The sequence below is a fragment of the Colletotrichum abscissum genome, assembly GCF_030869225.1.
Source record: "Colletotrichum abscissum strain IMI 504890 chromosome Unknown Scaffold_20.1, whole genome shotgun sequence".
In the NCBI taxonomy this organism is placed as follows: Eukaryota; Fungi; Ascomycota; class Sordariomycetes; order Glomerellales; family Glomerellaceae; genus Colletotrichum; species Colletotrichum abscissum.
In genome coordinates this window covers 192,694-215,552 of record NW_026850099.1, presented here as the reverse complement: position 1 = coordinate 215,552, position 22,859 = coordinate 192,694, and the positions used below count along the sequence as shown (strand labels likewise).

The following is a 22,859-nucleotide window of genomic DNA, read 5'->3' as shown; positions in this document are numbered from 1 at the left end:
ACTTGGTGGGCGGTCAAGAGCAACATGAGACGATGCTCGGTAAGTGCCGCCAGGACACGAGGTTTACTGAACCGTATCGTGCGATGCCTCGACAATACCTTACAGCAGACTTGAGCTTCAACCCACTTCTCCTAGGTGTTGCATCTGATGAGCTGATTCGATCACTTAGGTAGTCTACCTTAGTTGGCTGTGGTCCCTGAAAAAGAGAGAACATCGTTCGCATAAAGGTGTGCTAGGCTGCTAGTGTGGTGATTCATGATTGCTAGCGTAGACCCTTGGAGTCGCAACCACGAGACTGCTCGTGCCGGAACCGACGGGAATCACAACACCACGACGGTGTTCACGATGCCGCCCGACGTACTTGTACGTCTCTCCGGCGGTATCGAGGCAAGATGGACTTCGTGCCCCTGCCCGCCAGGGGACGGGGTTCACTGATGCCAACTTTTCCCTCTCCAGACAGCCTCGAACCTTGGAACGAGCAAGATCGACGGTGGGGCCCAACGGTTGTGACCGGAAGCCAAGGGTCCCTTACAACGATTTTGGGACCAGAGGGGGTGTGAGTGTGTTGTTGTCGACGCCGACTGAGGCGCCGCCTGGCGAGCGGGTGAAAGACCTGCCGACATGTAACGTCTCTTTACTCTATAGACGTGCCCCCGCGCGTTTCCCTTGCGGAAGTCCATGATCCGTCTACGGTGGCCGTCCACGATTTGAGTTGAGTGTTGCGTTGGTGCCCGAGAGTATCCGTAAGAGCAAGGAACTGGGAAAGAGAGCCCAACTCGGGAAATTGAAGCTCAAGCCAGGGTGCTCGTGATCAGTTCTAGACTCTGCTGGAAGGTGGACCTTGGTTCTACACGTGAAGACAGGGAAAGTTGTTCTCGCGGGTTTGCTGAGGCTCGTCAGCGGTTGTTTCCGAGAACTTCACACGTTCTTTCAGGGCTGGCAGCATGATCTTGGCCGGTCTTTGGAGTAATCCATTTCTAGTCGAGTAGCCAATAACTAACAACAGCAAAGTATAGCCTGAAACCTCCTCGTTCGTGATCATGGAAATGGCCTTTTAGAAGCACCTCACGAATGAGGTGAAGATACTGGTGCCTTCATGAGACTCTTGGCAGGAATGGTCACATGTGAAACGGTTTGAAAGAAACGGAAGTTGAATGTTTGTGCGAACATGACCGTAATCAGTAACCGGGTGTTTTGTTTCGCCGGCTTCCCGAAACGGCACGGTGCCCCACCATCAGTGACATCCGCCACAGCTGCACGGTTTGCCTGAGAGATATCAACACCTCCAAAAACTATAACGACAACCTCGCTTTCACCCACAATTGCGCCCACCGAACCCGAATCTATCGTCGCATAACCTTGCGGAAGCCCATCGCTCAAAATGTCTGAACGCAAAGTGCTCCAGAAGTACTACCCCCCGGATTTCGATCCCTCCGCCCTCACGCGTAAGCGCGGTCCCAAGCAGACCGGCCCTAAGGTCCAGACCGTCCGCATCATGGCGCCCTTTTCGATGAAGTGCACGACGTGCGGAGAATACATCTACAAGGGCCGCAAATTCAACTCCAGAAAGGAGACGAACCAAGCAGAGCGATATCTCAACATCCAGATTCACCGCTTTTACCTGAAGTGCACGCGGTGCTCGGCGGAAATCATCATCAGGACCGATCCCAAGATCGCCGACTACGCCGTAATCAAGGGCGCGATACGGAACATGGAACCCTGGCGCAACAAGGAGGGCGAGAAGGAGAGCGTCGACGAGAGGCTGGACCGGTTGGAGCGCGAGGAGGCTGAAGCCGCGGGCGAGGAGGAGAAGAACGCGATGGCGGACCTGGAAGCCAAGAACGAGGACGCGAGGCTGGAGATGGCTGCCGCGGACGCGCTCGACGAGATCCGCCAGCGCAACACGCGCATCCAGCGGTCTGAAAAGGATGGCGTGGATTTCTCCGAGTACGTCGTCAGGCCCGAGGACGAGGAGAGGGCGAGGCAAGAGAAGGAGGACGAGGAGGCTGCGCGGAAGGCTTTCGCCGCTGCGAGGGAGAGGCTTGGAGAGGAGATTATCGACGACGATGAGTTTGAAGGAGGGGTCATTGGTGGACCATCAGCAACCACATCCTCCTCCTCATTATTGGCGGTGGCAGCGTCATCCTCAATGTCAGGGGAGAAGTCGGAGACTGCTGCACCGGCGGGGACCGTGAGGGATACTTCAATGATGCCGCCGCCGCCGCCTCCCGCCAAACGCGTGGTGAAGAAGAAGAAGGATTACTCTGCGGCGCTTGGCATCAAAAAGAAGCCTTCGCTGGTCTGAGAGTTGTGTGCCATATGGGAATACAAGCCAGGGCGTGGCTGCAGCAATTTTTGTTTTCGTTTCTCCCCCCTGACTCTTTGTCGCTGCCCACCTGCATCACCGCGCAGGGGAAATGGAGAGCAGCTGCACGTCATTTTGCTCTTTCATATCATGAATAGGGCTGTTATTGTACTTGGTGGTAAACTTTAATTTTTGGGCATGGCGTTTCGGAAAACGGAGATTTACCGCACAGACTCTTTTCCGCAGGGTACATAATCAAGGCATTGGGTGGACAGACGGTTGATGGCGTAAGGGTACACGTACAAGGACAATGTACGGAGTAGGTACTAGACGAATATTGAGCGATCAAAGGCAACACCGACACAAGGGGTCGAAGCCCACCCCCATTCCCCGCCTCTCGTTCTATCTCCCTTTGACTTTTCATTCTTCGGACGATGAATACCTAGCGAAATAATTAAACTCTAGCCATCCAGCATTGTTGAGACGTCACTTTCGACCGTTCCCCCTCCTCCTCTCGCTTTGTACGTCGCACTATTTTGTCCTTTGCTGTGTTCTAGATGTTCCTGGGTTGTCTGTGCTTTTTTTTTTCCTTTTGCGCATGCTCCACTGTCGATCTTCCACCTTGACAGGTCCAGCGCTGCGAAAGCTGATGCGTATGTGTGCGTGCGCGCGCATGTTCGCGTTTGTGTGTTGAGCTTGTGAATAGACTCCAAGGTTCGGTAATGCAACCGACCTCTTGGCTCTCTCTCTCTCCCTCTCTCTCTTTCTCTGTGGGTTTCTTCTTTAGTGGGCGATTCAGAGTTTGGGTGTCTGGATCGCGTCGATCGTAGCAGGGTTGGTGGCTCCAAGTAGAGATGGAAAGGATGGCCGCCCTTTTAGGGAGTATCTGCTGGAAGTGGTCGCAAGTCCTAGATTGTGGAGGGATGGTGGAAGTGTATGAGATGTAATCGTAGTATGTTGTTTTGCAGTACCCCGCAGGATTGGTCATGAATTTACAATGGTGTGAAGATATGTATTGATCGTATGCTAACTGGCCTTTGTGACATATGCGCATCAGAAGAGTTGTGAGCTGTTCTGGGTAAGGTCGGCTATTGGGTGCAAAGATAATGAGACATCACAAGTGAGCGAAGTTGTAGTTGATTTTGTAGCGATTGTAATGATTTATTCGTTCTTATCATAATCATGGATGATCACCCTCGACATCACGGGGTGAAGCTGCCCGATAACCATCAAACCACCAACGCCTGAGGGTTTCCCCTTATAAACAATACCCGCCATCTTAAAGCAAACTCTTTCGCGCCAAATGCTAATATTGCCAGATTCTGATTCCATCGCGCTAATGTCGTGCTAGACCGAGTTGGTTCTGTTGTCTGCTATTCGCAGTCGCTGAAAAGAGGCTCTCAAGCCGATGAAAAGACCGGTGTGATAAGCCGAAGACCCGGTGAAAAGGGTCAATGGTTGGAGTAGCCATTACGATGTATGAAAAATGATTTAATACGATGAATCGTGGCTGGATGAGGAGTGGTGAGAGTTGTGAGGGTAACTCGTGCGGCCGCCGGATCTTCTCGTAGAGGAGCGGTTGGCAGCCTCCATCTGGCGCTTGGTGTGCTGGTGCATCGAGCGCATGTAGGTGGAGAGATCTGATGGAGGAGGAGGAGAGACAGGGATGGAGACGGAGTAGGCGTCCTGGCGAGCGGGCATGGTGGAAGGGCTCATGGAGGCGATTTAGATACAATATGTGGTGTTGTTGGATAGTAAGCCGCTGATGAGAGGCTTAAGGCGTGTGAGGAGTAGTTGTGGGTTGGTAGATTGCTTCCGGTAGTTGGATGTGATGAAGCGTTGGGTAGATATAGAAATTTGTAGATGTATTTAAGAACGGTGTGAAGTTGTTGTTATTGAAGCTGGGTGCGGATGAAACGGAATTCGAAATACGGTGGATGGCAGGAAAGGTCCTGGGTTTATAAAAGAAAATAAGAGGGGCGAAAAGGCTCGCTGCAAGGCTTGTCGTGGAGAAGAGGTGAACACAGACGTAGGGAAAGTTGGGCAGGACGGGGTCGTGTGTGTGGTGGTGGTGAGCAGCACGTCGCCCATCAGGCAAAACACAGGGTCCTCCGTCACTAGCGGATGTTGCAAGCTATGGGACCTACGCTAAGGTACACCCCCCCTCCCTTTTTCTCAAGGGTCGAGGGGGAGGGGGTCTGAGTGTGGGAAGAGACGAGATTGAGCAGCGCAGAGTAGAGCAACTTGCCCACGCACAGAGAGTGAGAGAGAAAAGCAGGCACCGTTCCTTCCTCTTCACCCCCTCATCCCTCCCACTCAGCAAAGAGGAGCTGCTGCATATCCCGCCTACACTCAATTCGCTAGGGATCGGCAGTGATTGACGGCGTCTTAGCGTTCTGCTGTACCCCCGGGTGAGGCCTGCACGATATGGCGTAACTGGGCCGGGGGTCGAGGCGCAAGGGGCCAATCAAGCAGACCTCGCCCACTGCTGGGTTTATTGCCACGGACAGGGCTGATGATGCAGTAAGCGGTACGGTGATACACTGCAGGGCACAAGAGAGGTGGTTTGCGGGTGCGGGAGGTGGCCGAGAACGGAAAGACCCTGCTGATCAGTTGTCCACACCGAAAGTCACCGGGCATGTCTACCGGTACCTACTGGCCACACATTCTCACGCGTACCTACGGAGCACAGCTTGTTCCTCTCTGCCTTTCGCGCTTCTTTGGAGTAGCTGTCGACATGTCAAAATACCTGCCCCCCGAATCTCGGACAAAGACAGCGACGATCAGTCCCCTCTCCATTTCGCTTTCCTACCCTTGGAGGTTCTGGACCGGCGGACGGGGCGTGGAGCTGGACGGGAGACCCTGAGAAAAAGAGGCTTGAGGGGTTTCTGATCCATGTCCCATCAATACGTCGAGATAGACATGGCCAGACTGCAAGCGAATAGGATTGTCTCGAACATCGTGCCCATCCCGACGCCAAAGGCTCAAAGGTGTGTTGGACCCTTGATTTTTTGGCCACCCCATGACCTTACAGGAAGACGGCATTATCGAAAGCTTGAAACCTCCCCCAACTCTGATGGAGGGTCGGCATGTTCGTTGTACGATTGTGCTGCCACAGCTGCATGATACGTCTATCTCATCCAGGTCCAGGGGAAGCAAGCAAGCTCACGGCTAGGTCGCCATCCACAAGCAAGCAGCTTGCGCGAACGAACGACGATGAGGGTTCAGGCCGGGGGGTCACAAGCCAGCCAAAACGAAGCGTGTTCACATTAAAGACAGGCGCTACTGGCACTTGACCAGAGCTTCCCTAGTCAATAGGTCAATGACGGGAAAGAGATGGGTGGTAGTAAGTCTTGTCTTGTTTAGAGTAGCAGGAATGTGGTGTAAGGGAAGTGAAAGGTTGGCAACGGCGCGGCCAAGCAGTAGCCAAGCAAGACTTGTCGTCAAAGATCGGCGGGTGGAGCAGACGTCATTGGCCGAAGCGTCTGCGTCGGCCGGACCCCGGGTGTGGACGTTGCTGCCAGTGGGTCCGTCCAGTGTCCCACCTTCCTTCTTTTTTGCCCTGGTCGTCCGCCGTCGCCCTCAACCTTTCGGGCAGTGGAGACTTCACCTTTCACCACTACTATGTGCAACTTGGCGTCCCTGGTCTGTGCCGGGGCGCGGACACCATGCCGTCAAGGCAAAAGGCACGGATCCCAAACAAGAGTGTGGAAGGCTAGCCGCCAAATCTGAAGCCATTCGGCAACTTTTTTGGAACTGCTACCTCCCGGGTCCCCGCCGTCTTTGAGGGCTATCATTGGTTTGATCCTCGTGTTAGTGGGAATACTGTCCAGATCGTGACCATGCTTGCCCAAGGGCCAGGGACGTACCTGTAGGAAATTCCCATGATGCCCTCATGCCCACCATCCTCCGTCGGCATGGGAATTTGAGAAATTTGCCATGGCGGCGAGACTGACTTCGGCACTCTTGGGCCTCAATTTCCCATTCCCCCCTCCCCTAAGAAATGATGAGGATGGGAATTGCCCCCTTCTCCCCCCTTCGGTGGCAACCCTATTCAGCAGAGGCCTCTGCGCTGATTCTCATGATTCCCGTGTCAGGGGCATCTTGACGTGCGGCTTGCCCCATCACGCCCTCCCACACTTGACCTGGTCCCACCGGATATAGCCCATGCCGAAGCTATTCAGAGTTGAACACTAAGCCAGCAAGGTGCCAAGACCAGCAACAAGGAAGCTCTGAACAAATTTCGGCCCTCGACATCACGGAGCCGGGTCACGGAGGAGCAGACAAGGTTCATTGTACCGTAGGCCGCATTCGGTCTTGATCTGACCCTCACCGAGAAATTGGAGACGTTTCTCTTCGGGTGAGAGATTTACCAGGACGTCAGGGGTCTGCGAACTAAAGCTCCGATATACGCTGGGGTTGAAAGGCCGGGGAGATCTGACAAGAAAGAAAACACTCTGTCGCTAAAGGAAAGCAACCGAAACGGCGGGTTTGCGCGTTTGGAAGCTATGTAATGGCCCGGAACCTCATTGGAGCATAATTGGCCTCTCTCGACCGTGGCGAGACAGTCGTGACGGAAGGTACGCGATACGCAGTAAACCGTAACGTAAGATAGACAGCCGGGGGGATCGCGAGAAGGGATGGATGCTCTCAGGGGGGGATGGAGGATGGGCCATGGATGGATGCATGTGGCCAGGACGTATCCGTTGCGACGGATAGACCTCGAACCGGCCGTAGCTTGTACGAATAGTGGGAGTGCATCCGTAGGCAGACGACAGAAATTCAGACTTTGGGGCTGGCTGGATGGGACACACAGACGTCAAGGCTGACGGAAGGCAGCTCGTCCTTCCTCTCAGTTTGTTCGGCCTTGCCTCAGTTTACGTCGTTGGAGCTGTTTGGAGGTTGGTGTGTCGTCAGGTCTTGCCAATCAAGTCTCGTGTGAAGTCACGCTGCGCCACTAACCCGGCGCCCTATGATGTCACTCGCTGCTCTTTTTCTCACCCTGGTCCGACGGTCGGATACCCCCCTGCTTTTCGCTTTAGTTAACCAATCAAAACGTTGGAGCGAGCGTTTTCTTCCATTTTCTCCCCTTCCTCCCTGGTAACGTTTTGACAAGCTGCTCCGTCACACACCACAAACACGCCCCCCTTTCCCCCAAAAGGCTCAAACGCTGGTCCATTCCGTCACAGGAAGGAATGATACGCGCGACGACCTCATAGCACCACAGACAGCACCACAACTTACGTCTTTCTACGTCTCGATACGTCGACAGCCCGCTTAGACCGAGTTCCACGAGGCGGAGAGAAACCCTCTTCTCTCTCAGATCTTCAAAGATTTGCACGTTTGCTAGCTAGAATGCGGCTCCCGTCTCGCTTCGCTCGAGCATTGCTGCATTGTCTGTCATGCACACCTAGCTGCTATTAGAGCTAGATTCTTTTTTTTCCCTCTCTTCGCATCACCCCTTGCCACAGCTTCTCTCATCATCGTGCGACCCTTACGACGGCTGACAATGAAGAAAAAAAAGCCTCCCGTCTATACTATGGGGGCACCCATGAAGCAGTTCCCGCCACCTGCATCATACCATGACTACCCACACTCTCTATGAGCTCCCCTCAGCCTCGAATGGAGACACAGGCCCGCGCCAAGGTTCCAGACCCTGACTCTTGTCTGACCCGGACCACAAGAAAGAAGGAGAGCTCACATACCTCAAAGTGATATGAACGAAACTGTTTCTTTGCGCGTCCGCCAAAGGTATGCCATCACACGTGATGACGCCATGCCTCTCACCTCACCTCATCTCTACCGGCCGCTATGCCCGAAGAGCTGGCACACACAATCAGATCTCAATCCTCCTACTTTGGGCGGATGGTCGTCTGTGACAGCATACCAGTACTCAACGACGACCCCTGAATTACAGCTGGCAAATATGTACTAGCTAGGAGGGTTGCTTTCGCCCCTGCGTCCTCAACTCTCGGCCACGGTAGGATCCGTCCCAACGGCTGGACCACGCAGTATGATCAAATGGCCCGCATAATGACATCGATCTCGCCTGCGATGGGCCCTTGATGGGGGCCGAGGGGTCGTGGAGGTCTGGGGAAACATCCTCTGAAACGTCATGAATGATGTTATACTACCTCTAGAGAATGGTTCCCAACCGGACATCTATGGCTTCCTCTACGCCTGAGAGAGTTGTCGGCCGACGCCTCGTCCACAATGATGAGCCCCGACCTCGAGTCCCCGATCCACCGTGAGAGTATCAAGGTCCACGTACCCTCAAACTTAGCGATGATAGTCCTAGGCTCGAGCATCACTGAACCGCCTGATTGAGGCCAGAGAAGATAGCAGCACGCCGAGTCCTCTTCTTCTACTGCTTCTTTGATCCCCAAAACCTCTCTGACCGTCCCGGTGCCTTCCCCCGCCACTCTACGGCACCTCTGCGTCCGAATTTACTGGGGCCCAAGGGGGTTGAACTTGTCGCCCAACGAGATCCTCGCCGCTAACCGTCCCAGTAATGATTGGCTGTTGCTGAGCTCTTCGGCGATCCTCCGTCATCCTGACGGCCTTTCCGACTCCTCAGGCGCGACCCTCTCTGCGATATTGAAGCTTGCTCGTTAACTACGGGACTCGGGTAGAATTTGGGTAGGCATCGAGCACCGAGCGTCTTTTACATCTCAATACTGAACATCGAGATCGAGATACAGCCGCGGTCAAAGTAGGGTTGTATGGTCGATGTGCGTGTTTCGCAGCAAAAGGGGTCTGTGGCGGTTGACCCGTCTGTCTGCTATATCATATCAGCATTGGGGACTTGTTGGTTTTCAGTCTCTCTCCTTATTATGATCCATAGTACGTCACTATCACGCCGATTCGGGCCACAACGTAGGCGGATTTCAGCGTGGAAGAAAAGGTTGCGATGGAGGAGTGCTCCATATTCACTGCCCCAGACTTTTAGAATCCTATCGGAGGTGTACCACGCCGTACCGGTCAGTGAATCAGGCGTTGTTGTAAGTGCAACCTAGAGGACCTCATGGTCCTACTAAACAACGCCTGTGCCGTCATTCTGGCCCCCAGATCCAATTATAGTTGGTCATGAAAGTGGGTGTCGCCCAGCGCGGGAGTGCGTCGTGACTGGCGATTCTTCGTCATGGTTTAACTCTCGTAATCTCACCTTAAGATTTCTTGGAGCAGTCTCTTGGGCCATCTAGAGTGTAATCCTTCGTGAGAGGAGACCTATGGCGCTCTTGCCAGTGGATTTCGACTCACATCAGATTGTCAACCTTGACGGCATTTCGACAAAGCAATTGTGGTGTGTTTGCCTATCCGTTCTTTAAAAAGCACGCGAGCGTGGCGGGAAAGCTGGCTGATCGTCATATTTAAATCGCCACTATCATCATCCCCTGACGGTCGTATCCTTGTTGAGGGGGATTTCACTCAAGGTCTGGGCCAAGTGAGCACATCACGAGAGTGGTTTTGCTTAGTTGTATGGTTTATTTGGTGGTGGTTGCCCCCGGAGCTGATGAAAAGTCTTCTTTTTATCATAGCCTGCCATCGCGTAGCACATCTCTTCAATATGAGGAACAAGTCACAAGGAGGGTTGTCTTTGTATCTCAAGTAAGTAAACGTACGACTCTAGCGTGGCCGAGTTTGTGATTACCGAAACACAAGTCTCAAAAGGGAAGGCAATTTTTGGAGCATTCGAGTATGCAATTCTTACTCTGACCTCGGAAATCGGCACTACCCCTATGAAGACCGGTCGGTACTCGGATCAGTGAGGGACCATTCGACCGTGGACCAATAAAGGGCTCTATTGAAGTCATTTTTGAGAGATAACCAGATCTACTTGCTCCTTCCTTGAAGCATACCAACGCAAGCCACCCAAATGGTAGAGTACCAGATATATCCCTGAATCTTCTCGAATCCGAAAAGCCCAGCAGGTGGTATAAGCCTTCGGCAGCAAACGGGATAACTATTAGCTTATTTTACGTGATACCATCATTCTCAACCCACTACAAAATAGTCCCTGCCCAGGTGCATCATATTGAACTTTCCTTTGATGGTATGATGATTTGCCGAATAACTTTTTCACATCCTGGTGATAGTCTCCAATTCAATGCACATTGCAGTGGTCGAAGTGACGTTAAGGACCAAAACCACCTATGTAGGGTAATCTATCTTGCACGTGTCGGTCAAGAGGACACGCGGGCAATCGTCCTTGCCGTAACCAGGATAGAAAAATGAGAGAGACACCAGACTACACCTACCAGATGAGAATGCCCATGGCTCATAAAAACGGCGCGTCCTTCTCTCCCAACTCGTCATGGTGGCATATCGTCAGAAAAGCGCAACGTGGAAGGTTGTACAAGCCATTAAAATGGCCCTTCCACCCACCTACTTCCACTTCAGGTGAATCAGTGGGCTCGGCAAACTTCTCCATCCTGTCACATCCTGATGATGCAGTGCAGCATACGATATCACCCACTTCGTCCCGGCCGAAAGGCTGCCCTTCTAATGTATGTACCAATACGCCCACTGCCTACTTACAGCAAGGTTCCTAAGCTCCTCACTCAATTCCAACCGCGAAAGCGAAGCAGGTGTGCCTTTGTTGCTGTGCTCACATCAACCCCTCCGAGTGACACACGGTTGATTTCCTCCTCTCTCGTACAACGATGGTGGGCACATGATTCAGATGAAACCACCACACATCAGATCTGACACGGTATTTGAGAAATTTGTCTACATGAGATTGTGATCTTGGGATGCTAACTGGACTTCCAAGGGAGTAGGCACGGAATCGACCGCCCGAGAAATATTGTTCAGACGCTTGCGTTCCTGAGCAAAGACCTGCGTAGTAGCGACGAATTACAATACGACTTGTCCAACAAATACGCAGACGGGAAGGAGGATGACGACCGTTGAATCCATCAACGTGTGTCACGATAACTCCCGTCTGATCTTACCTAAAGGACCCTTGTCTCGCCTTACAACAATCGACAGCCCAGGTCGATCTTTTGCCGATCCTCCACCAACCCCGCTGCCGGAGTGTTCTGAGTCGCCGCAGACCATCGAATAGGTCTAGGTTTGGTCTGTATATCAGTCATCCCAGACCCTGCTCCCAATTGAGGGAATCGGAGGGTCATCGTGGTTCAGCCATGGCTATCATGTCCTCCAACCAGTTGGACGGTGAGTTCGCTTGCAGAAAGCCAAAGTGTACGAATGCATTAGTGTTCGGACTGGGAGACCCCATTGAGTTGTGCGCATTGTCGATCTCTTGGAGCAGACAAACACTCTTGCGGCGACAAATCACATTGTGCTCATCCAAGGTGGCAGAAGGGTGTTCATGAGAGGACGACGGTGGGCGATCATTCCTGCAAACTCCCATTGCTGGTGTTGCGCAGTCGATCAGCTGAAGCCAATAGACCACGGCCAGGCACCATTCCTATCACCACTAAAAGCAACTTGACGATGTCGGCATCCCACGCGGAACCTTGGCGTTCACACAGTACTCTGGTGCTGATTATATGAATGCAACATAGGCTTGGCTCTGAGGCGCATTAGGCGGGCAAACCTTGCCTTGACGACTCATTGACGCCGATTTTGTTGCTGAAAAGGTCATTGGGAGGTGAGACAAGCTTGAGCCTCATTCCTATCCGGATTTGGGTCAGTTCCAGTCATTTAGGATTCACTTTCACCTCTAAATTCCCTCCTTGAACCAAGTCTGTTGCGCAATAAGCCGGATCACCCGCTGGATCACCGACGAGCAGTAATTTGGGCTTTGCGCACATATTCACCGTCAATATCTCCTCTGCAGCCTGTGGCCTCGTGGTGAAGTTCAGATGGCGTCCATTTTGGGGTTTATACGTTCCGGACGGCCATTGGCGAAGACACTGGTAGACTCCGGATGCCGAGCATCGGAAACAAAAGGCCGATGTTTCATGGTCTCCTGCAACTCAGTACTCGCAGTGGCGGGGTTGTGCCAGCCACCAGGTCAACATGGATTCCTTGAAGCCAGGCCGGCTGCATCCGTTTCCCCATTTCTTGGGAGCGCCGTAGCAGAAAAGATCATTCTTCATTGTTTTTGATCTCGCAAGTCACGGGGACTTTTGTCATTGGCTTACACTCAACTATCAGCACGGAAGAGAGCCGGAGCCCATCTCAACACAACGTGATTGGCTTTGACCGCAATGACCAGTCTCTAGGAGAAGACAGTAAGGGCGCATCCCCAACACACAGACCTCGGGTTAAGCCCAGAAACTATGCCGGCGTCGCATAAGCATCCCATCTCTTAGCTGACTACTCCAGCCAGCGAAAATGATCGCCAACCTTTATCTCCACAGACTCTGCCAATGCAATATTGGACAGGTTCAAAGGGCCTTTCCCGGGGTCGCTTGGGAGGATATAGAGCACAGAAGGCAATAGCGGGATAATGCTTGAGATCTCGGCATGGTGTATCGTTATTTCAAGCAAACACCCAAGGCGGACAGAGGGCGGAGAACTCACGATCCCTCGGCTGGGCGCGATGTCGCAACATGCAGTCGCAGCTTGTTCCTGTTAAGTTCAAATAAGGACAACCCTGCATAATCCAGGTACAGGCTCTCCCCGTCCATCGACGCGCATCTCCCGAGGCCCAGGAAGTGTGGTCGCGGGCCAATGCTTCATGCAGCAGGCAATTGCGTCTTGTAACAATAGTGCTAAGACTGCGTTTCACCCTGGATCGACAATGTTTCCGCACCCACGGATGACCCCCAAGGTTTACTTGAGGCGAAAAGAGTAGGCGCCCTAGATAATGTCTGGGCAGGTCGCTCAAAGGCAAGATGAGCGTGGCCTGAACTCTTTTTCTTTCCTGTTAAACGACGTTGTGGTTGAGCCAGGTCTTTCCGCTTGGCCGTGTTGTTCTTATTCATTCCTTTCTTTCTTTCGATTCTAAACACAGTAGCGACTTACTGTCCGCTCCTTCAAGATATTTCTTAATAATGTTGTCCAAGGCTATTGCCGTCCTGGCGGCGGCGACGTTGACGTCGGCCGCTACGCCCATGGGCTTTATGCCCCAATCAAACACTCCCCTAATTGTTTCTTACGGAGGCATCTCGGCACTGGATGGCGTGAACCTGCCTAGAGATTGTAAGTTTTCACACGGTCGAGACCAAAGAGCGAGGTCAACCTAACAAGAACCCAATAGCTAGTCAGACGCAACCCACAATTGCGACCGAGCAGCAGCTCAAGGGCCAGTATGCAGTGATAATGGTGGATATCGACGTCCCGACCAACCAACCTCCCAAGACCGGAACTCTCCTCCACTGGATGCAGACCGGTCTAATGTCTGCCGATACCCCAACGACGCTCAACACGACCGCCGGGCCCAAGAAGGTGTTCCTCATGCAAAACAAGATGAACGCAGCCGCTCTGGCGCCGTACATTGGCCCCAACCCGCCCGCGAGAGAGCCTCTCAGCCATAGATACACCTTTGTTGCGGTCGACCACACGATGATTACGCAGCAAGGCCTGATGGCCCTCTCCGGCGCGGCTCAGAGCCGTCGTGACTTCAACGTCATGAACGGCCTCATGGCGGCTGGTCTCTCAGACAAGGTTGTCGCCGGTAACTTCTTCCGCGTTACGAACGCCGGACCCGTTGGTGCTGGTCAAGGAACTGGTGGTGGAGGTAGCCGCGGTAACAGCACCGGTGGCGGAGGCGGTACCATGCAGCCTAACCCGATGCCGATGCCCGCCCCTGCGCCTCCTGCCGGAACTCCGACTACCCCCGGTGGCGGTGGAATGCCCGGTATGCCCAACATGCCCGGCATGAGCATGGCTCCCGGTATGACGATGCCCATGCCCGGTATGCCGGGTGCTAGCGCCCCCCCTATTGGTGGTGCTCAGCCGTCGAACCCTGCCCGCGCCAGTGGTCTCAGCCTCGCTCCTGGTCTCGGCCTCATGACCATGGGTCTCTGCCTCATCGGTTCCCTGTTCGTCTTCATGTAACCTTTACGGGTCGTTACGGGCACAGAAAGTGATCCAGGTTGGGGAGTTTTTGTTACACTTGCTGAAGAGGCCAGAAGATGTTTTCCTTTCGTTTCCTGGCTGCCGCTATAAGCTGAATGTGGAGGGATGCTAGTCGTATATAGGGTAGAGCAGCATGCCAATACAATAGCTAAGACGCGGCCACATTGCGTTTCGTTCACTTTGTAGTTGTGATTAGCTCGTCTTAGTGATGTCTATGATACCAGTCCTCCGTACAAACATCCTGGTAATGGTTCGCTCGCTAGCACCACATCCCTACCTGTGGATCGTGGAGCCAAAACAGGCCAACGGTTTTGGCGCAAACTTGGCAAACTTGCATCTCCTACCGATAAACCATCATGACAGCGCAATTGATGGGTCGATATTGCTGACAGCAACAGTGGTGAGAGCCAACTGAGTGCCACGACTCAGCCCCTCGGGACTGTCAAGATCGAGTTCGGAGGGACAGCGTGGCCGGGTCGGGACAAGAACGTAGCCAGCTCGGGATAAGGACCTGGCCGGTCCGGAGGGATTTGGGTCCAGTCCCCGAAATCCTGGCTGGGTGGCCTTCCTCCGCACGGGCCCGGGGTACTGATCATCCCCGTGTCACATGTACAATCATGTGATCTCGTCACGCCCTTCCTTCCCGAGAGGGTCGTCACGACCTGCCATCATATGGATCCTTAGTCATGCCAGCGCCTGCCCTTCGATGTCTCAGTGTCTGCAAAAAAGTCCGCTCCGCACCGCGCGCTCACTCACACTCTCAAACACAGCTTTCCCTTGCAAGTGTGCTACTCAGTTTTCAATGTCTTTCTTGATCTAGGCCCGTTTCTTGCAGTTGTTCCCTTGCAAACGGCGCAAGCGGATGTTTTTCCCCCTTTCAAAGCATTGCATGAGTCACTTACACCTGTTTTTCTCGCGCGCCTAGTCTACAGGTAATAGATTGTAGTCGCCTACCTGACTAATAACTGTATCCGCCCCGAGCGGCTAATCCGTACGATGCGTCTTGTCACAGCCCACAATGATCAATCTAGCACCTGACGTACCCGTCTAGATCTCTATCTGAGGTGTGGTTCCTTCCGTCTTGGGTATCCGTCCGGGGTTGACGACTTGAGACTTCCGGGAGGCCCTGTCGATGGCTCGGGTGCCCTACAGCGAAACGGAGCAGAAATGTCTCCGAGTTACACCGCGTACTACACCTTGGCGCCCCATTGAACGCAAAAAAAACCTAGGCGCAATTGTGAAGCCCGACTTCCCCATCGTCCACAACTTTAACCACGAGTTGATGCATACCAAAGTCCTGCCCCGTTCGATCTTGTATAAAGCATTTCTCGTCGCCACGCTCTGCTCCTCGATACTAGAGGGTTTAGTTTGCCTATCCACCTCAACTCATACATCTTCCCAACGTTTCGAAACGAATCAGAAACCCGGCAGAGCTACATCCTAGCATAACTGCAAGGGGGGTCAGAAACCCTTAATACGACCTACCGCTGTTTGCAAGCTACCTTACCAAGCTCCCGAAGCTATAGAAGCTTCGTAACGCAACATCCCCCCATCTTGCCTCGCACACCAACATACCGCAAGTCTCAACAGCCACGCGATAATGCCTACCCTCGTCGTTCTTGGTGCTGGCCTTGCCGGCCTGCCCATTGCACACCATGCCTTGAAGCATACAGTGCCGCTGGTAAAGGACCTGAAGGTCATATTGGTGACGCCTAACTCTGAGCAGTAAGTTCCCATACTTGGTGGCGTAGCACGCACATACACACGCACTATGCAAGACGTCATCCACTTACACCCAAGCTTCACAGCTACTGGAACCTGGCTTCCGTCCGCGGCGTTGTGCCTGGCCAATTTGGCGACGACGTGCTCTTCCATCCCATTGAGCCGTCATTTGCAAAGTATCCCAAGGAAAGCTACGAGGTCATCATCGGTAAGGCCGAGCAGCTCAACGACGACAAGAACACCGTCGACGTAGTGGTCAACGACGGCAGCCGCAGGTCCATCGCCTACGACGCCGTCGTCATCGCGACCGGCACCCGCGCGAAGGAGAGCATGCCGTGGAAGGAGGTCGGCACGACGGAGGAGACCAAGAAGGCGCTCGGCGACATCCGCCGGCAGCTCTCCGACGCAAAGAGCATCGTCGTCGCCGGCGGCGGCGTTACGGGCACCGAGACGGTGGGCGAGATCGGCTTCGAGTACTCGCAGAAGCGCAGCAAGGACGTCTACTTTATTTACAATGACGAGCTGCCCCTCGGCCCTCCCTTCACCGACAGCGTGCGCAAGGCGGCGCTCAATGAGCTGCAGAAGCTCAATATCAAGACGATCCACAACACCAAGGTCACGAGCGTGAAGACCGAGGCCAACGGCCAAAAGACGCTCGAGCTCACGGACAAGAGCGGCAAGAAGACGACGCTCCAGACGGACGCGTACCTGCCGACCGTCGGCGCCATCCCCAACACCGCTTTCTTGCCGTCCAACATGCTCGACCCGCCCGGGTACGTCAAGCAGGACAAGAGCCTGCGCGCGGTCGGCCACGACAACATCTTTGTGGTGGGCGACGTCGGCAACCTCGAGGGCGGGTACGGGCGGCTGGCGGACCTGCAGGTGCAGCACGTGGTGAAGAGTATCCAGGCTCACTTCACGGGCGCGCCCAGGCCGGCGCCGTACGTCGTCGACCCCAAGGTCGTGGCCGGCATCACGCTTGGACGGAGCAGGGCTACCGGCCAGATGGGAACGTGGAGGTTGCCCAGCATCATCATCTGGGCGTTCAAGGGCCGGTATATCGGCACTGACTACGCCAAGGATTACGCAGCGGGATCAAGAACCATGACGGTCACCAAGAACTGGTAGAGAGAGAGAGAGAGAGAGAGAGAGAGAGAGAGAGAGAGAGAGAGAGAGAGAGAGAGAGAGAGAGAGAGAGAGAGAGAGAGGCATGAGAACCGGCTAATGGTAGATGCATACTTTGGTGTTCAGGCGCTTGTGATCATGGAAGGGGGGAAAGCACTTCGTAATGTAGGGCTGGCAGGCTACTTGAGCGAGTCGAGCCCGCGGAGTCCAACAATCTTGGCTTTTGATGTTTTCGGTGTCATTCCGCGTGGCAATGGAGTTTCCTGATTTCTCTGGTATGATGGTATTCCTCGACTGGTTAGACTAGACGGGATTGAATGATAATCTTATTCCTGAGCATGCGTGATCAACGTGGTGATGGTAACACCGGAACGGTGAAGGTTAGGTTGAAGGGCGCGACCCACACAATCCAAGTGGACACTGTGGATTTGGCAGAAATCTCTGCAGTGTCGTACAGTGCCGACGAGCAGTGAGAGAGATGTGTCTTGCACGGTAAGACCGATGGGTCGGGTCCCCAGAACGGCCTAGCGCCGAATTCCAGCAGCTTCAAAAGGGCGGCTCGCTGCGAAAATTCTTTCTCTCTTTCTTCTTCTTTTTCTTTTCCTTAGATCAAAAAGTAACCCAGAGCTGCCACGACCTACACCCAGTCTTTTCTCACGGTGTCGCGTTGCCTTTTCCTCTCTTCGGAGTTGGATCGCTCTGCAGATTAAAATTCCCTGGATTATAGGAAGTCTCTCCCCAGGCCCATTTCACGGGCGGTGGGTGAGGGATGCTGTTGATGGGGGACATGCCATATTCTCAAAACTGGCATGGGTCGTAAATTCTTGTCCGCGCTTGGTGCTCGCCACGATCGTCGAAAGAAAACCCGACGCTATCTTTGAAATAGTGAGACCTGTGGTGCCAGGAACCCGGATAGCCGCTCACTGACTCCTAGCCGTGGACTTGATTTCCGTTTGCGAATGGTAGAGATATGACGGTTTGGAGGAAAGTGCCGACTCTCTGACCTTTGCTCCTACGTTGGGTAGCCAGGAACGGCGCCGACAAGTGATGCAAGAATGCCCTGAGCCTCATCCCCTGTCTACCTAAGTTGACGCCATGCTGATGGGCTAGACTGGATTGATGCCATGATTGCCATTCCCTACGTGCCGTAACTGGATTCAAACTTTGTATGAAAGTGGTGGAAGGCAGAGAGCATGCCAATGACACCTCTCGTCATTTTGGAGGAAAGGAAGGTGCAGTCAGCATGGCCTGCACTTCGTACCTTACCTAAGATACTCCTCAGCGAACCATGAAGAGAAGAAAGGTGGATCCGCTATTGTAGGAGTTCCTGCCGTAAGGGAGCCTCCGTCCCTCCTGGTTCCTTCCATTCCCAGTGCTGTTGCCGTGAGGGTCGATCGAAATCCCGAAAGGACGAGACACAGCCGTGAGAGCCTCAGGTACAAGGGAGAAAGACCCAGGCACGAGAAAACAGCGGTTTGGGTTCTAGACTGTTAGTCCCGAATTTGCACGTGTCTTGGTTTCTGAAGACAAGTCGACAGACGGTTGAAAGCGTTCCCATAGGCCCTCTTTCTCGCGCTCTCTCTCTCCCCCTCATCCACTCTTTTCCTTCCGTTGAGGTGTAACCATGCCACATGTCTTAGCCCCTGGCTGCATTCTTGGCCATGCTCTCCGAGCAATGCTGCTGCGCGTCAACGCCCCGGCACCCGTCTGAGTCTCTGATCCCGGCAAACACAATATGTGCCCTTGCCTCTTTTCGTCTGTCGTCGTTGCCAAGCGGGTGATAGTATCCCCACCTCTAGCAATCAAGCAACACCAAGGAATTGGAAGATGGTTATCCTCAATCCGACTTCTCGGATCAGCCGCACCACCTCTAGCATCCACTCCGGCCCTCAAAGGTGGATATTACCGCATGCTTTGCCTCTCGCGCAGGATGGAAAGGACATGTCTGATGTCAACGGCTCCTACCAAGGGGACCATCGTCGTCCGGACCCGGGCACTGAGGAATGTACCGCAATGTCCCGGCATTCCCACCAAGATGCTTGCTTTCATACTCCGTACAGCCAGTCGAGGAGGGACAACGTACCTAGGGGCCCGTCAGGCCAGTGAGTGTTCCAGCTAATCCCCTTCTTGGTTCTTGGCTCGTTCTTTTGCCGTGCTCCTGACTGTCGCTGATCTCTCCCTATAAGACGAAGAGGCCGGCCGTGATGAAGGAAACTCTCGGATAAGCTCTTTCGTTCCCCAGTTCTCTCTCTCCTCCCCCCCGTCCCCCGGTCTTCCCCCCAGAAGAACTCTCGCTTCACCCGGTCATTCGTTGGACTCTGTCCCCTCACATTCGTTCCGTAATTCCAGGATAACCTGTCTGTCGCTCGTTCCGTACAGCTCAATCTAATCCCTCGCTCGCCCATACAACTAATTTCAAATCCTCAAACCATATACACCTAATCAACTCTTCCCCCAAGCTAGTACTAAACAACAGTCAAGATGAGGTGAGAACAGTATCCCCTTCTCGATACAGCACCATCGCCTCTCGTATAAAACAGACTTGCTGATACAACCTTCAGTTCCGGAGCCCTCACCACCTCGGCCTTCTTCACCTGCGACCCGGCAGTCACGGTCACCGCCACCGCAACCACCAATGTCTACACCACCGTGTACACGACAACGGCTCTCGCCGCCAACCCTTCCACGTCGTGGATGGCCACTTACACAGTGACCGAAGTCTGCACTGGCCAGCCGTGGGAGTACGTGACCAAGGACATCCCCCCTTGCTTCGCCCCCACCACCGTCTACTGCGAGCCCTGCGCCCAAAAGACCATCCCCATCATCTGCCCCATCCCGACGCCTACCGCCAACGTCGTTATCAACGGCAACGGTGTCACCATGAACGCCAACCCCGTCATCACTGCCGCCCCCTACGGCGTGTACGGCTCCTACGGCTCCTACAGCAACGGGAACGGCCAGGGTACCGGCAACGGAGGCGGAGCCAACAACAACAACAACAACGGAGGCGGCCAGAACGGCGGTGGCTCCAACAACGGTGGCTCCAACAACGGTGGCTCCACCCCTGGCGGCGGTGCTGGAGGTAACGGCGGTGGCGCCAACGGCGCTGCTCCGTCTGGCAGCCAGGGCGCCGGAAGCTACGGTGTCTACGGCAGCTACGGCTCTTACAACAACGCTGCCCCTGGTGGCGGCTCTCCTGCCCAGCCCGGTCAGTCCGGTGCTCCTGGCGCTTCCGGAGCTCCTGGTGCCGGCGGTGCCCCCGGTGCGTCTGGCGCTCCCGGTGCCGGTGGTACTCCCGGTGGAACTCCCGCTCAGTCTGGTGCTCCTGGTGCCCCTGGCGCCTCTGGTGCTCCCGGGACCGGCGGCTCTTCCGGTGGTGCTGGAGGTGCTGGTGGTGCTCCCGGTGCGTCTGGCGCTGGCGGCTCTGGTGGCGGTGCCTCTGGCTCAACCGCCACGGGTGGTGCTTCCGGCTCCAAGCCGTCCACAGTCCAGGTCGCCTCGGCACCGTCTCTCAAGCAGAGCCTCGGCCTCCTTTGCGGTATCGCAATGGCTGCCGGCCTTACCATCTTTGCTTAAGACGACCACTACTCTCTAGTCTTCTGATTCTCATCCATGGCATCTCCCCATTTACAAACGCCGCGTGCTCGCGTCCCCAAAGACTAAAAGAGAAGAGAAAAAGGAAAAAGAAGGGGGTTTCACGGAGAAAGGGGTTCAAAATAGAAATACGGGTATTTTGATCCTTGTTCCTGTGTAAATCCCTTTTTGGCTATGATTCCCGGGAGTTTTCCACGATTTCTCTCATACATGAAAGAAAGTTGTCATTTTGTTTTTACTAATTGGCGGCATTTGTGGGCTACTGCTGCCCACAGCGGAGTTGACATAGGTGGACAAAGGGCCCTAAGGTGTTGCGATATTATTTTGAATCAATAACGTTACTTGTTGTGTTTTTTTAGATTGAAGTACGAATACAGGTTTTTCCTTTTGGTTGTTTTGCTATGATCCCCTTTTCTCTCTCTCGCTTGATGTGGTGAAGTTGAATGCTAGGTAGTTGGATTCCCCGCGCTTTGATCACCGCCAAGCCCGTTGACAGAATCACGCTATGGGATGACGTTGCGAGGGGTAAAAGTGTGGTAGGACAAGGGAAGGCGAGTGCCAATTTCAAGCCAGCTTTCATTTCGTCGTGAAGGCTTCCGTTAAAAAAAAACCAAAAAAAAAAAACCCCCCCGAGAATGATTGAGATACCAAAGAAAAACGCCGCCCAATTTCAATCAAAAGGCTTGTGTGTATCCAGGCTTTCTTTAGTGGTGCTTTCCTTTTGCTTTGGGTCTCTGCCACAGGCGTTGTTTTTGGTCGCGCTTTGTTTTCTCATTGAAGAATGCCGTCTTCTCCCTTGCTACGGTGCTGCTGGCGGATGAATTCCTCCACCTGGACGTCGTCGTACGGCCGTTCGGGTGGTCCTGGAATTCCTGGACGCGAAATCTTTTCCTCCTTTTCCTCCTGCGGGTTACCGAGGATCTTGGCGGCGGCTGGAATGTACTGTGTCACTTTTTTTGTGGAAATTGGTCCATGATGAGCTACACGTATTCTCGACAAATTGGATGGAGGAAACACTAAGGGGGGGGACTGAAGTGGCTAGGACGGAGCTGGGCTGGGCTGGATGGTGAGGGTTATGCTTGGAAATTGTAGAGGTTATTGGAACTGCTGTGATGTGTTTTGACATGATTGCAAAGGCGGGACGGGCGTGACGCTTTACCAACCTTTTTCGACAATAGGGTTCTGCTTGGGCTCTTCTTCGGATTTACGGGCGTCGTGGGCCGCTTGATCCAGCTTCTGCTTGAAGCTCAACTCGCGGCCTTTGTGCGTGATCTGAGGCTCAGGCGCGAACTTGCTGTTGGGTTCGGCGGACATGATGGGTGGCTGTGCTGAGACTTAGTTGATTGGTGTCGGGTGATAGGCGGGAAGGGGATTCGGATGCGATGATGGTGTGGTCGTCAACGTGGTAGGGCTGAGACGGTGGATCGATGTGCGATATCAGATGGGCCGCGGAGGAGAGAGACGATAGTGACAGTAGGGCGATAGTATTGAATAAGGGTACTGAGTTGCTTGTGAAGTCAAATTGAGTTTCTCGAGTGTGGCGGAGCAACAGGCATTGATAGACTAGAATGTGAGATGGAAGGAGAAAATAGCCCGACAGGGCTGGGGGAGCTGGGGAAGGGGGTTAGGTACTTCAAGTAATACGGTAAGGTCGGCCAGGATCCAAACGTGGCATACGGTTTTGCGCGGGCTGAGGTGTAGGTATGGGGCCGCTGGGATAGACTGGGCTGGACCTGAATGCAGCAAAGCAAGGACTTGGCTGAGGGAGGGGACAGACGGTGACCGCGCGTCCCAGCTCCAGGCTATGATCGCATAAGTCTGGGCGGGGGACAGGACCTTTTCCTCCAGGTTTTCGTTGGAGAATTGGTGCGATTCAAGTCGATTTTTCGGGGAGGACGGCTGATCTGGTGCCTGCCGTGCTTGCCATGGTTTGCTTGGGTGCTGTCGATGTGATGCAGGAAAGATGGTGTGAGCCACCCGCAAACTGGGGCCAATGACGTCAAACCGCCTAGCTCGGCATTGTAGTTCCCTTGGCTGCCCGCTAAGATAACCTTAAAATACCCAGTCGAAAACACTCCTTATCGGCTCCTATCGGACACAGGCTTCTTATCGGACTATC

The 22,859-nt window shown here is 54.0% G+C and overlaps 10 protein-coding genes across 10 annotated transcripts; 8 read left to right on the top strand and 2 right to left on the bottom strand.

Annotated features, from left to right (window-relative positions):
- Positions 1–1,381: 1,381 nt before the first annotated feature.
- On the top strand, positions 1,382–2,305 carry CABS01_08679 (uncharacterized protein; the record flags this gene model as incomplete). Its single annotated transcript, XM_060542037.1, has 1 exon — positions 1,382–2,305. The coding sequence occupies one exon, from the start codon at positions 1,382–1,384 to the stop codon at positions 2,303–2,305; it is 924 nt and encodes a 307-aa protein (XP_060400927.1).
- Positions 2,306–3,796: 1,491 nt separating this feature from the next.
- CABS01_08678 (uncharacterized protein) lies at positions 3,797–4,021 on the bottom strand (the record flags this gene model as incomplete). The annotated part of the gene is made up of 1 exon (XM_060542036.1): positions 3,797–4,021. One exon carries the CDS (start codon positions 4,019–4,021, stop codon positions 3,797–3,799), a length of 225 nt encoding a protein of 74 aa, XP_060400926.1.
- A 1,606-nt stretch (positions 4,022–5,627) lies between these two features.
- Positions 5,628–6,092, top strand: CABS01_08677 (uncharacterized protein; the record flags this gene model as incomplete). Its single annotated transcript, XM_060542035.1, has 1 exon — positions 5,628–6,092. The coding sequence occupies one exon, from the start codon at positions 5,628–5,630 to the stop codon at positions 6,090–6,092; it is 465 nt and encodes a 154-aa protein (XP_060400925.1).
- A 1,929-nt stretch (positions 6,093–8,021) lies between these two features.
- CABS01_08676 (uncharacterized protein) lies at positions 8,022–8,632 on the top strand (the record flags this gene model as incomplete). The annotated part of the gene is made up of 2 exons (XM_060542034.1): positions 8,022–8,056; positions 8,446–8,632. The coding sequence occupies 2 exons, from the start codon at positions 8,022–8,024 to the stop codon at positions 8,630–8,632; spliced, it is 222 nt and encodes a 73-aa protein (XP_060400924.1).
- A 2,182-nt stretch (positions 8,633–10,814) lies between these two features.
- CABS01_08675 (uncharacterized protein) lies at positions 10,815–11,218 on the top strand (the record flags this gene model as incomplete). Its single annotated transcript, XM_060542033.1, has 2 exons — positions 10,815–10,893; positions 11,079–11,218. The coding sequence occupies 2 exons, from the start codon at positions 10,815–10,817 to the stop codon at positions 11,216–11,218; spliced, it is 219 nt and encodes a 72-aa protein (XP_060400923.1).
- A 2,054-nt stretch (positions 11,219–13,272) lies between these two features.
- CABS01_08674 (uncharacterized protein) lies at positions 13,273–14,278 on the top strand (the record flags this gene model as incomplete). Its single annotated transcript, XM_060542032.1, has 2 exons — positions 13,273–13,420; positions 13,479–14,278. The coding sequence occupies 2 exons, from the start codon at positions 13,273–13,275 to the stop codon at positions 14,276–14,278; spliced, it is 948 nt and encodes a 315-aa protein (XP_060400922.1).
- Positions 14,279–15,899: 1,621 nt separating this feature from the next.
- Positions 15,900–17,149, top strand: CABS01_08673 (uncharacterized protein; the record flags this gene model as incomplete). The annotated part of the gene is made up of 2 exons (XM_060542031.1): positions 15,900–16,024; positions 16,108–17,149. 2 exons carry the CDS (start codon positions 15,900–15,902, stop codon positions 17,147–17,149), a joined length of 1,167 nt encoding a protein of 388 aa, XP_060400921.1.
- A 1,732-nt stretch (positions 17,150–18,881) lies between these two features.
- Positions 18,882–19,535, top strand: CABS01_08672 (uncharacterized protein; the record flags this gene model as incomplete). The annotated part of the gene is made up of 2 exons (XM_060542030.1): positions 18,882–19,248; positions 19,333–19,535. The coding sequence occupies 2 exons, from the start codon at positions 18,882–18,884 to the stop codon at positions 19,533–19,535; spliced, it is 570 nt and encodes a 189-aa protein (XP_060400920.1).
- A 92-nt stretch (positions 19,536–19,627) lies between these two features.
- On the top strand, positions 19,628–20,722 carry CABS01_08671 (uncharacterized protein; the record flags this gene model as incomplete). The annotated part of the gene is made up of 2 exons (XM_060542029.1): positions 19,628–19,632; positions 19,708–20,722. 2 exons carry the CDS (start codon positions 19,628–19,630, stop codon positions 20,720–20,722), a joined length of 1,020 nt encoding a protein of 339 aa, XP_060400919.1.
- Positions 20,723–21,511: 789 nt separating this feature from the next.
- On the bottom strand, positions 21,512–22,054 carry CABS01_08670 (uncharacterized protein; the record flags this gene model as incomplete). Its single annotated transcript, XM_060542028.1, has 2 exons — positions 21,512–21,690; positions 21,904–22,054. 2 exons carry the CDS (start codon positions 22,052–22,054, stop codon positions 21,512–21,514), a joined length of 330 nt encoding a protein of 109 aa, XP_060400918.1.
- Positions 22,055–22,859: the final 805 nt, after the last annotated feature.